Genomic DNA, 11,802 nt, shown 5'->3' with positions numbered 1-11,802 from the left:
TGGGTTTTTTACGGTAGTTCAATTTTTTTAGTAATTTATGCGTACATAATATTGCGTAAATTAAAAATATTCATAACTCACTTAAAAATTGAATATTATCGTAAAAAACCACATACAAATACAGATAATGTTCTTACCATCAAGTTTCATAATAAGTTGATTCACATTAATTTTCAAACGGAGTTAAACGTGATCTGCTGAGCGTAAATTCGCTATGTTATTCACTTGTAAGACACTAAGACGGAGACAACAAATATCTGTGTAGCATTTTAACACAATCCATTACAGTGACCCACTTGTAAGTAGTAACCTACTGTACAGCAGAGCGACACTCACTTGCCCACCTTTTTTTATACTGTGATTATTTCCTAGTATGCGTCTTTATCAATGGATGAAATCAAAACAACACTCAAAAAATCATTGAATTAATAATTAATATACACATCCAAAAAAGCTTGTTATTAATTTGACACTGCTACATTGTGAGCAGTTAGGTACCAGTTTGATCAATTTTTATACCGTGATATAATTTAAATTATTCATGGAACAATATAGTATTCTATAATCTATTTATTACCTATAAATTATAATTTATACATATATAAATATTTTTTTAAGTTACATTTTATAAACACTAAATCGCAATACTTATATACCTTTTTGGCTATATGTATAAATACAGCAGTCGTTCAAAATGTTAGTTAAGAAAACGATGCAGTTTACATTCCATTAATCAATTATAATACAATACAATCTAAATGTATTATATAATTCTGTACATGAACATGGAAAACGTCAATTAAATCAAAAACGATTTAAAAAAAAAAAAAAAAAACCTAAAGAAGAAAGCTACTGTACGCCGTATTGTTATTGTTATACATGTAAAACCACAGTGATAAATTTACAAATAATTGTATAGGCCAATGGCCATAGGTATTATATAAGTATACCGTATACGATAAAGTAAAAATGATTCATATTCTCGAAAGAGGAAGTTGTTTACTTACACACTACATACACACTTTTCTTGTCTTTATTTATCCAACACTATTGTAAGTAAAAAACTCATTTGTGGTCCGGAAAATTATTCCACATTTTTTTTAGATTAAAAATATATAATAAAATTGAGAATATTTGGAACGATTTTGTAGGCATAATTTTAGGAAATTACAATTTACAATCAGTCCTTTTTTTGCTACTAAATTAAACAAGTAGCCACAGCGTGATTAAGCACCTAGATATTCCATAATTTGCCAAGCTATGCCTATCACCATAGTTAAAATTAACAAAAAGTTACACATCATTGTGCTATAGAAATTCAATGTAAACAAAACAGAGTTTATATAATTTGTAATATCCGGCCCTTGGGTTGTCAAGATAATTTAAATACAAATATTATGATATTATACAATCCACATCATACTAATATTTTATTTATTTTATAAATAGGGTTATGTAAAAAGTAATTGTGCCCCCCCCCCCAGGGGCAGTGGCGTAAGCAGGATATTTCAGTGGGGGGGGGGGTTAAAATTAGTTCGAAATTGAAAATGCTCATTGCTTTCTAAAATAATTGGAGAAAAAAAATGAAAATTTATTAAATTTGTTTGGTAACCAGCTTGGTTATACCGTCCTCATTTGGATTGTATTTGATTAATTTAAATTTGTTTTTCTATAAATGTCAATAAAAATTATTCATTCGGTCAAAAAAGCTTAAAAATATAATGTGTAAGTTTTTTTTATAGCTAAAATATTAACAATACATAGGCATAATGGTTATGTTTTATAAGCATTTAAAGTTCAAATTTCGTTAAAACCACAGTTAATTTGTAGTTCAAAACTTATAAAATATTAAATGTATATAGCTAAGGCTAAACAATTTAATACAAGGTCTTTCATACAAGTAATTAATCCTTTATTTAAAAATTACAGATGATTTATGAAAATTGGTATGCAAATACATTGTTTTTTCAAAAATGAATCCATTTTGGTAAGGAAAAAAGGAAAATCAATTTGAGAATAAAAAACAAATATTAAAAATTAATCTTTTACTTTCACTTCCTACTTCAGTAGGTTATAGGTCATATTAATACATTAGAACAAGGGTCAATACAACATTCTAATAATTGCCATTCACTCTCTCTAAATGTTAATTTAAACAAAATGTTGTATCAATTATCAATATCATACCAATCAGTGAATTTGAAAACCAAATAAAAAAAAAATAATAATGCATGTATTTGTATAGATAATAAATACAAATTAAAATATGTCTCATAACAAAACTTAAAGTATTATTAACACAAAATTCTACTTAAATTTAAATCCTATATTCTTACCAATTAATCTGCAATTTTTAATAGAATTTTACCACTGCTTTTGTCAGTTGAAAAATGTTCTAATGCTTCATTTACTTGATCAAGTTTTAATGTTTCCGATATATTTGGAGTAATCACACCCATTTTACACATGGTTAATACATCTTTGACAGATTGCCTGGTAAAAAATTTGTTTTAATGGTTAAATTAACATTTTATGCGTGTTATTCATACAATTTATATATGAAGTTAGTTATTTAATATTTAAGGGGGCTGCAACAGATGAAAAAAAAATTACTTTTAGACCAATAAGCTAGACAAAACCAGAAGAATTTGGTTTGACAAATTTTAATTTTTAAAACGGATTAGGAATTGATCAACAAGTTTACTAGGGAATGATCGAGACGATTTTGAATATTTTTATTTTCAGCTGTGATATCCAAGAATAAAAATATCGAAAAAATATGATATTTTTGTATTTATATTATTCATTATGACACTAACAATAATTAGAATATTAAAAATCGCTTCGATCATTCCCTAGTAAACTTGTTGATCAATCATAATTTGTTTTCAAAATTAAATTCTGTCAAAACAAATTCCTCCAGTTTTTTTGTCTAGCTTATTGGTCTAAAAGTCCTTAAGGTTTATTTTAAGATAAGGAATTTAAATATATTGAAAAACATTATAACAAAAAAATTAATGTTTAGATAAAATCTATATTAGTTTTGACTTTAGATAAAACCTGCTGCAGCCCCCTTAAGTGTACATTTTAGTATTTTACCCATACACATAATTTATGTATCTATGTAAGTAAATTGTTTACATATAATATACTTTAAATATTATACATATTATACATATTTAGTAATTTAGTATTTATAGAGTATAAGACTGTTACTAAGAAATATTTTGAACTATTAAATTTATCCTAGTAAGAAATATACTGGATAAAAATACCTTATAAACTCCAAATTATACCAAAATTTCAAGTATTACAAATTACAATACAATTTTCAACATTCAAATACTTGTTTATTTAATATATTTATATATTTTAGTAAAACATTTCAGTCAAGAGGACGCCACATCCGCCTTTGTTGCCGGGTCTTATAAACGTGCAACATAGCAAATTTTGGCTTAGTAGTCTAATTTTGCATTGTTAGCTTTAATTTTAGAGTGTATTGACCTATAATCAAACTCAAAGGTAAGAACATTATCTGTGTTCTCTCATTAATTTTATATGATATTTTTATTTTGAAGTGAGTTATGAAGATTTTTATATTTTATATACTCATACCTTGCTTTAAAAATACATTTTTGTAAAAAACCAATGAGAGAATACAGATGATATTCAGACTTTTAAGTTTGATAATAGTTCACTCCAAAATATAAGCCAACAACACAAAATTGGTTCAGCTGAACTCAAATTTGGTATGTTGTACGTTTGTAAGATGGAGACAACACATGCGGCTTTGGTGGGATTTTAATAAAATGCTTATAATTATTAATTTTATTATTTATGAAGCAAAACTCTACCATAAATAGGAAAACCTCTATAGAATGTATCCTACAATAAATAGTATAGTAAGTAGACAGAATATTACAATTATCTGATGTATTGGCATTGAATCTTATTTTGACATACCATTATTCAGAAATGTATAATTTATATAATCATTTCTAAAATTGGTTAATTCGTAAATATGTCATATGAGTAATATTATGTATATTATTTTTTGAAAAGTATAATATTGCACAAATCATAACGGAAATTATAATATGTAATAACAATTATCATCTTATGCAATTATATCAAATAATAAATTATTAATACTTTATAGTTTATTTTATACACTAATGTAACAATTGTATAATTAACTAGCTGTCCTGATCAGCGTTAATGTTTTACTGCATTATCTGCGTTGGAAATGTTTAAAATATTTTTAGGAATAATTAGGTTTTGAGTAATAATATGTTATTTGAATTTTTCCCAATCTGGTTTACAGGTGATGAGTTTACAAGTGGGTGTTGAAAAGGGAAGGGACACATCTATTGTAATTTTTACTTGTAAATGGTCCAAATCGAGTACAAATAGTGGTTCTTGGCGAATGGAAAAACGGATTGATTTTAGTAGAATTACATCTAAATTATCAAAACTTCTGTTGAAGATATTATTGAGTCTTTGATCATATAGGAAGTTTAAAAGTAGGTAGGTGTATCTGGAGCAACATGAATGTAGAATTTTTTGAGAGATTTTTGTATAATGTACGTCCGTTTACATTAGTGAATTTGCAATTCCAAGTTCTGTTTGCAGTTAAGATCACTTACTAGCAACATTTTTTGATAGCTATTTTATATTTTGTCAAAGTCAATTGTGTACATTTGAAAGCTAGGAGACTGGTAAGCACTAATTATTGAAATAGATATTTTTACTGCTTTGAGCGTTTGTAATGTAGGTAGATATAATATGTTTATTGATGTTTAATTTTTGTTTTAATTACTATAGCGATACGCCGACACCACCTGAAGGTCGCACCACTAGCCTATCTTTGCGATAAGTGGTATACCCATTAAACTTAATTTTGTTGTTAGTAATTAGATGTCTTTTACTTTACGCACGCAATATCGACATTAGTAATATATATTATATACTATTACAAATTTATATAATATATTATAGTACCATAATGTAAGAAAGCTGTGAGCTCTCCAAAAATGTTTACCCTACAACAAACACAGTTCTGAATATAATTTTTAATAATGTATATTCGATTCATCTAATTTAATTAAAATTTTATTTTAATGTTTACTTAAAATATTAAATAACAATATTTACCTGTATATCCTTACTGAATGTGTACGATAATTATTTAATGATACACCGATTAAACTAAATGAAGGCCGACGTAGAAGTTCATTAATATTTAACTGTGGTAGTTGTAATGATGCAAAACCTGCAACTATTACTTTACCTTCATGGCCAACACTAAAATAAAAGCCAGAAAATATACTGAAATAATAAATATATTTCAATAAAAATTGATTGAAAAATTATTACTGTACCAATCTAATGCTGATGGAAAAATTTCTCCACCAACTGCATCAAACACCACATCCACTCCTTTGCCATCAGTTTCTTTTAATACTCTTTTGCACAAGGACTCAGGACTTTTAATTTCAAATGAAATAAAAGCTCCTTTATCTCTTACAATAGATGTATTTTTTTCCAAACGACAAGCTCCAATAACCTTCAGTTTTAAAATTAGGATACCTAATTATTTTTGTTGTTTGACACACCAATAAATTATCATACCTTAGCTTTACACATATTAGCTGCTATATCAACTGCAGCTAAACCTAAACCACCAGCAGCTGCTGTTACTAAAATGGTATTATCTTTTTTTAGGTTTGCACGACGAGCTAATCCTATTAACGCTGTTGCATAGCTGTCTCCGATCGACACAGCAGTTTCATAGGACAATTCTGATGGTATTCCAAAAATATCCTAAACATTAGACAAATTATAAAATGTATACTTATAATAAATAATAATTGCATACTTTTTCATCAACAATACATTCTTCAGCAAATCCACCCATGATTTCTTTGTTTAAAACTAACACTCGATCACCTACTGATATATCTTCTTCTTCATCGTCAGCATTTGTAGCTTTGGATTCAATTACTTCGCCAACAATTTCAAAACCAGGAACATATGGTAATACTGGTTTGATTTCAGATAACCCAGAGCAAATTAAAGCATCAGACATGTTCACAGCACAATACTTTACAGCAATCCTGAGCTGGAAATAGATACAATTAATTTATTAGAAAATGGCAGTATTTAAAAATAAAAACTTTGTTATAATATTTACTTGGCCTTCTTTGAGTTTATCCGCTATTTTAAAATCTTCAAGAACCAATGGTTCTTTAACAGTTTTTAGAACAGCTGCTTTTGTAAATTTAGAACGAACATTTCGTATATCGTGATTTACATGAAGTTTATAAATATTACGAGTAATATATTTCATTGTATAATTAGATTGACAACTGGTAATGTTGATCCAAAAACGTAAGTTCTTTATTTAATATCTATATTATAAAAATACAATATTCATACAGAACACAGATACAGTTTATTACAATAGGTAGGTATTTACTATTTACTAGTTTTTTATTATTTTATTACACAATTATACTGTTATCAATAAAATAAAATATTATCATGAAGCCGGCAGTCCATACATGGAGAGTACTTATCTTAATTCATGAGAGTACTCGATGGGTCCATAATATCATCAATAATATAGTACATCAAAGGTGATAACCACAAATCTTTATAGATCTTGGGACGTCTTGGATACCCACAACAACGAATTAAAAATTAAAATAAATTATTTATTATAAATATTATATTTTAATTCGTACCCACAACCTATGGTTATCCTGGTTGTTTAATTTGGATCATGGGGATATAGTTGGTCGGGGATCTAAATGACCGTTTAGAAAATAATAAATATTATCTATGCTTATCATGTTACTATTATGAATAAAACTCACGATTAAAGCTGATAGTATCTATCTATAGCCGTGATAAAACTTAAAGTATGAAAATTTAAAATGAAATTAATAACAAGTAACAATTGCAACTGTTGTGTAATAATAACATTATAATTTATTAAAAATATTTTAATTCTCAAATTTTGAAATGGGCTTAAGTTTGTTAAATATTATTTCGAAATCAAATTTTCGAATACTTAGACCAAAATTACTAAGTAACTATGTTGGAACGAATAAGGAAATGGGGCGCACAAGATATATGAGTAACTATTTACGTAAAATACCAATTACCACATCCAAAAAGGTAAATAATTTATTTTATATAATCAAGTTCAAACATTTTAAATCCAATTAGTGAAATATTTCTAGTAACATTCTGAAGCAAAATAATTATAACTAAACTTATTGAATATTAATATATTCATTTTTAGCATAATATAGCAGTACATAAAGAAATAGCTGCTGTAAATAAACTTATCTTAAGATATACACATTCTCAAAAGAATGAAAATGATGGCAAAAACACTGATGATCCAAGAAATGCTATGATGATTAAAATCATGATGGCGATATTCACTGTATATATAACAGTATATGTTATAAGTATGTTATTCCCTAATGCATCAAATCCTGAAGTAAATATAAATAATCAACTTCAATTTTTCTTGCTCAAAAATATTAATTTGTAATGTTTGTAGGATATGCGCTATGTATCTTGGAATGAGTTTGTACATTTAATGTTAGCTAAAGGTGAAGTAGAAGAAATAATTGCACGCCCTGATTTAGATATTGTAACAGTAAGATTACATGAAGGTGCTATTATTAAAGGACGAAAAGTAAATATAAATATATGACTATTTGCATTTCTATTTCAAAAATTAGTTAAACTGTTTGATTTAATACCTTGTTCAGTTTTATTTTAAATAAGAAATAACCCAAATATTTTTACAGATTGATCAAAGAACTTACCATATGAATATTGCAGATTTAGAAAGATTTGAACAAAAATTAAGAGAAGCAGAAACAAAATTGGGTATAAAACCTGGTCATGGAGTACCTGTTGTGTATGATCGTTCTCTTAATGCACCAGAATTAATATTATTTTTATTTTTTGCTGGCCTTCTTGCTTTGGCATATTTTGGCCGTTCAAAGGGGGGTTCAAAGTCTCCGATCAGCTTAGATATGTTTGTAAGTATTAGAATAAGTGGCATATACATGAGCCATGAGGGGAATGTTTAGGGTATATGAAATCCTGCTCTGACTGTTGTTCTATATCATACAATTTACATTATTTCACTTTTCACAAGATATCAATACTTAATATAATATCATTAACCATTATACAATGATATATTTCTGAGTATACATTATAATTGCAAAATAGGGGGAAGACTTTAGGGGCTAAGCCTCCCCAAACATTTCTTACATTTTGTTTAAGCTAATTCAATATTATTATATTAAACCTTCAGCACCCCCCCCCCCCCCCCCCCTTGTGCACATGCAAATTTTAGAGCAGCACTATGAACATGATTTCTTTATACAATATACCCTCAAATGCTCAATGATAATATATATGTATTTATAAGGATGACTTGAACATGTCAGATCTTTGTGATACACTCTTTACATGAAATCCTAGATATACCACTAATTAGTATTATAAATACATTATATATTTAATATTAACATTTAACTGCCATTGGTAATTATTACTAATTACTATTTCAATTATTTTAGTCTCAGATAAAACGAGCAAAGTATACATTAATTGACCCATTGATTGGTCAAGGTAAAGGAGTTCGCTTTAAAGATGTTGCCGGTCTAAAAGAAGCAAAACAAGAAGTTATGGAATTTGTTGATTATTTAAAGAGACCAGATCATTATAAAAATTTGGGTGCAAAAGTTCCCAAAGGCGCATTACTTTTAGGTCCACCTGGTTGTGGTAAAACAATGTTAGCTAAAGCTGTTGCAACAGAATCAAATGTACCTTTTTTATCTATGAATGGTTCCGAGTTTATTGAAATGATTGGAGGGCTTGGAGCTGCCAGAGTACGGTTAGTTAGTTAAATATGAGTTAATTATATTAGTTATATGTATTTTAGTTTGTTTTGATAATTTACAAAAACTAATAATTTGTGGTTATAGAGATTTATTTAAAGAGGGGAGAAAAAGATCTCCATGTATAATTTATATTGATGAAATTGACGCTATTGGTCGTAAAAGATCTTCAAGAGGTCCAGAAGGTGGTGGTGATGAAGGAGAACAAACATTAAATCAATTGTTGGTTGAAATGGATGGTATTGGATCCAAAGAAGGAGTTTTAATGTTAGCTTCGACAAATAGAGCAGATATATTAGATAAGGTTTACAATAATTTTGTTATAAATGTGGTGGATTATTATTCACCTTGTTTAGTGTTATAGATTCATAAATAATATATAAATGTGTGGATATTCTAGGCTCTTTTAAGACCGGGACGTTTTGATCGTCATATTCTAATCGATCTTCCTACATTAGAAGAGCGGAAAGAAATTTTTGAACAACACTTAAAAATCAAACTTGATAAAGAGCCTAAACATTATTCACAAAAAATGGCTCATTTAACTCCTGGATTTAGCGGTAAATTAATTAATGATACCTTTTTAATTTAAACATATTTCATTAATTATTATGTATATTAACTAGGAGCTGACATAGCTAATGTTTGCAATGAAGCAGCATTACATGCTGCTAGAAATAGTCAAAAAGTTGTATTAGAAGCTGATTTGGACTATGCAGTTGAACGAGTGGTCGGAGGAACAGAAAAACGATCTCATGCAATTTCTCCTGATGAAAAGAAAATTGTAGCCTACCATGAAGCTGGACATGCATTAATTGGCTGGTTGTTGCCTACTACGGATGCTCTCCTGAAAGTCACAATTGTGCCTAGAACTAATGCAGCTCTAGGATTTGCTCAGTATACACCCACAGAACGATATCTACTTTCAAAGCAAGCTGTAAGTTTTAATTATACAATTAAAAAGATTATGAAATGTTAGAATACATTATTTAGGATGCTTAAAGTACTGGAGTCAAAAGCATGATTTGGTAGGTTGTTCTATTAAATTTGTATGGCTTCTTTTCAATCTCATATGTACGCAACATTTTTGTTTAGTTATTTGAAAAAATGTGTTTGGGACTTGGTGGCAGAGTAGCTGAATCAATAGTATTTAACAGCATTACAACTGGAGCTCAAAACGATTTGGATAAAGTTACTAAAATTGCAAATGCTCAAGTAATATTAAAAATTATTATTTTGAAGAAGTATTAATATAAAAAATAATCTTTGAATTGTATCTTTTAAGGTACGTCAATATGGTATGAATGATAAAGTTGGATTAGTGTCATTTTCTGAAGATAAAAATAGCTTAAGACCATATAGTAACAAACTTGCAGCACTCATGGAAACTGAAGTATCCAGATTAGTTTCTGATGCTTATTTCAAAACAGAAAAACTACTAAAAGAAAACTATAAAAAACTAGAATTGGTATTGTTTTAATTCATGCATTTTTATTTAAAGTATTCATATGCTAGGTTGCATAAACAATTTGTTAAATTTAATGGACCAATTGTGGGCCACTAAATCTTGTTTTGAGGACCATTAGCTCACTATTGATTCATTAAATGTTTTGTGCACCCGGCATTAGTATCTTATGAATTATGATACTGTATATTTGTATATTTACTATTTAGATATTATTAGTATCAAAAACATAAACTTTCAATTTTTAAATGTTATACTCTAAGTATAATATTATTCATTGATTAAAACTTGTTATCCCTCATTTTTTTTTTTACTTTTTAGATTGCTGAAGAGTTGTTGAAGAAGGAATCATTAAATTATGAAGAGATGGTAAAATTAATTGGTCCACCACCAAACGGGGAAAAACGTGCTGTAGAGATGTATGAGTTTAACTCACCTGTAGATACAAAAAATACTGATTCCTCAAAAAATTAATGATTGTTTAATGTTTAAAGTGTTTTTTTAACTGATATTAGTTTAAATTAAATTATGTAAAATAATAATAATAAATCTATAAGACCATGACTTCTGAATTATGATTTTGAAATATGATCATAATATACTATTCACCCAGAAAAACTAGTTAAATATCAACGTTATTTAGTATTTTTGTACATTGAATTAAATCAGTATCCATTATAATGTTTAAAATATATATACATGAATAAGTATGAAACTTAAAAATAATAACCTGGTTAACCACATTTCAGACACAACATAAGGAATATCTATTGATCAATAAGACTCATTGATCATTAAAACCAGTGGTGTTAAGCATAAGGTATACAACGTACACTCAAGCTTAAATGAATTAGTAAAATAAAATAGTTATTGCTATTGTAATAGAAAATTGAAAATCCATAAACATTTATTTTTTTTAAATAAATAAATATTTTTTTTTAATTTTACCCTTACTATACGAAGACCAAAGCCTGTAACTTAATGTTGTTAAAAGCATATGGAGGACCTATTCATAGACTTATTAATAGGCTGCATATTAGTTGATTCACATAGGTACCTGTCTACCTGCATCAATACGCAGTGGCGTCATTTCAGTTTTTGAGAGGGGGGGGGCAAAATTTTTGACCGGCCCAAAATAAAACTGAAAAAAAAATCTCGTTAACATTTACATTGCATTACATAACAATATTGCATTTTTATATCAATACAAATACCCTCCTTATACATAATTGTATACTTACTAGTTAGTATCAAAGGTTAATATCATAAGCATACAAGTAACCCATTTTTTTGAGAGATTATAATAACTAAATAATTAATACATATATGTAGAGCCGAGCCGTAGAGGTTACTTAAATATATTACCTATTAGCTACTATATAAAGGCCCAAAACTAGCTCA

General features: G+C 27.7%; 2 protein-coding genes across 2 annotated transcripts; one reads left to right on the top strand and one right to left on the bottom strand.

Annotated features, from left to right (window-relative positions):
• Positions 1–2,030: 2,030 nt before the first annotated feature.
• Positions 2,031–6,504, bottom strand: LOC100162211 (quinone oxidoreductase-like protein 2 homolog). Its single transcript, XM_001943034.4, has 6 exons — positions 6,194–6,504; positions 5,879–6,121; positions 5,632–5,823; positions 5,382–5,566; positions 5,155–5,304; positions 2,031–2,493 (listed from the first exon to the last, which is right to left on the bottom strand). Exons 1-6 carry the CDS (start codon positions 6,347–6,349, stop codon positions 2,340–2,342), a joined length of 1,080 nt encoding a protein of 359 aa, XP_001943069.2. The 5' UTR covers positions 6,350–6,504; the 3' UTR covers positions 2,031–2,339.
• Positions 6,505–6,907: 403 nt separating this feature from the next.
• On the top strand, positions 6,908–10,965 carry LOC100167726 (paraplegin). Its single transcript, XM_001943555.4, has 11 exons — positions 6,908–7,182; positions 7,310–7,513; positions 7,577–7,714; positions 7,830–8,066; positions 8,616–8,932; positions 9,024–9,240; positions 9,337–9,496; positions 9,563–9,873; positions 10,032–10,151; positions 10,222–10,404; positions 10,723–10,965. Exons 1-11 carry the CDS (start codon positions 7,027–7,029, stop codon positions 10,873–10,875), a joined length of 2,196 nt encoding a protein of 731 aa, XP_001943590.2. The 5' UTR covers positions 6,908–7,026; the 3' UTR covers positions 10,876–10,965.
• The last annotated feature ends 837 nt before the right edge of the window (positions 10,966–11,802 follow it).

Source organism: Acyrthosiphon pisum, chromosome A1, assembly GCF_005508785.2.
Source record: "Acyrthosiphon pisum isolate AL4f chromosome A1, pea_aphid_22Mar2018_4r6ur, whole genome shotgun sequence".
In the NCBI taxonomy this organism is placed as follows: domain Eukaryota; kingdom Metazoa; phylum Arthropoda; class Insecta; order Hemiptera; family Aphididae; genus Acyrthosiphon; species Acyrthosiphon pisum.
The sequence above is the reverse complement of the archived record's forward strand: the minus strand, read 5'-3'. Positions and strand labels throughout refer to the sequence as shown.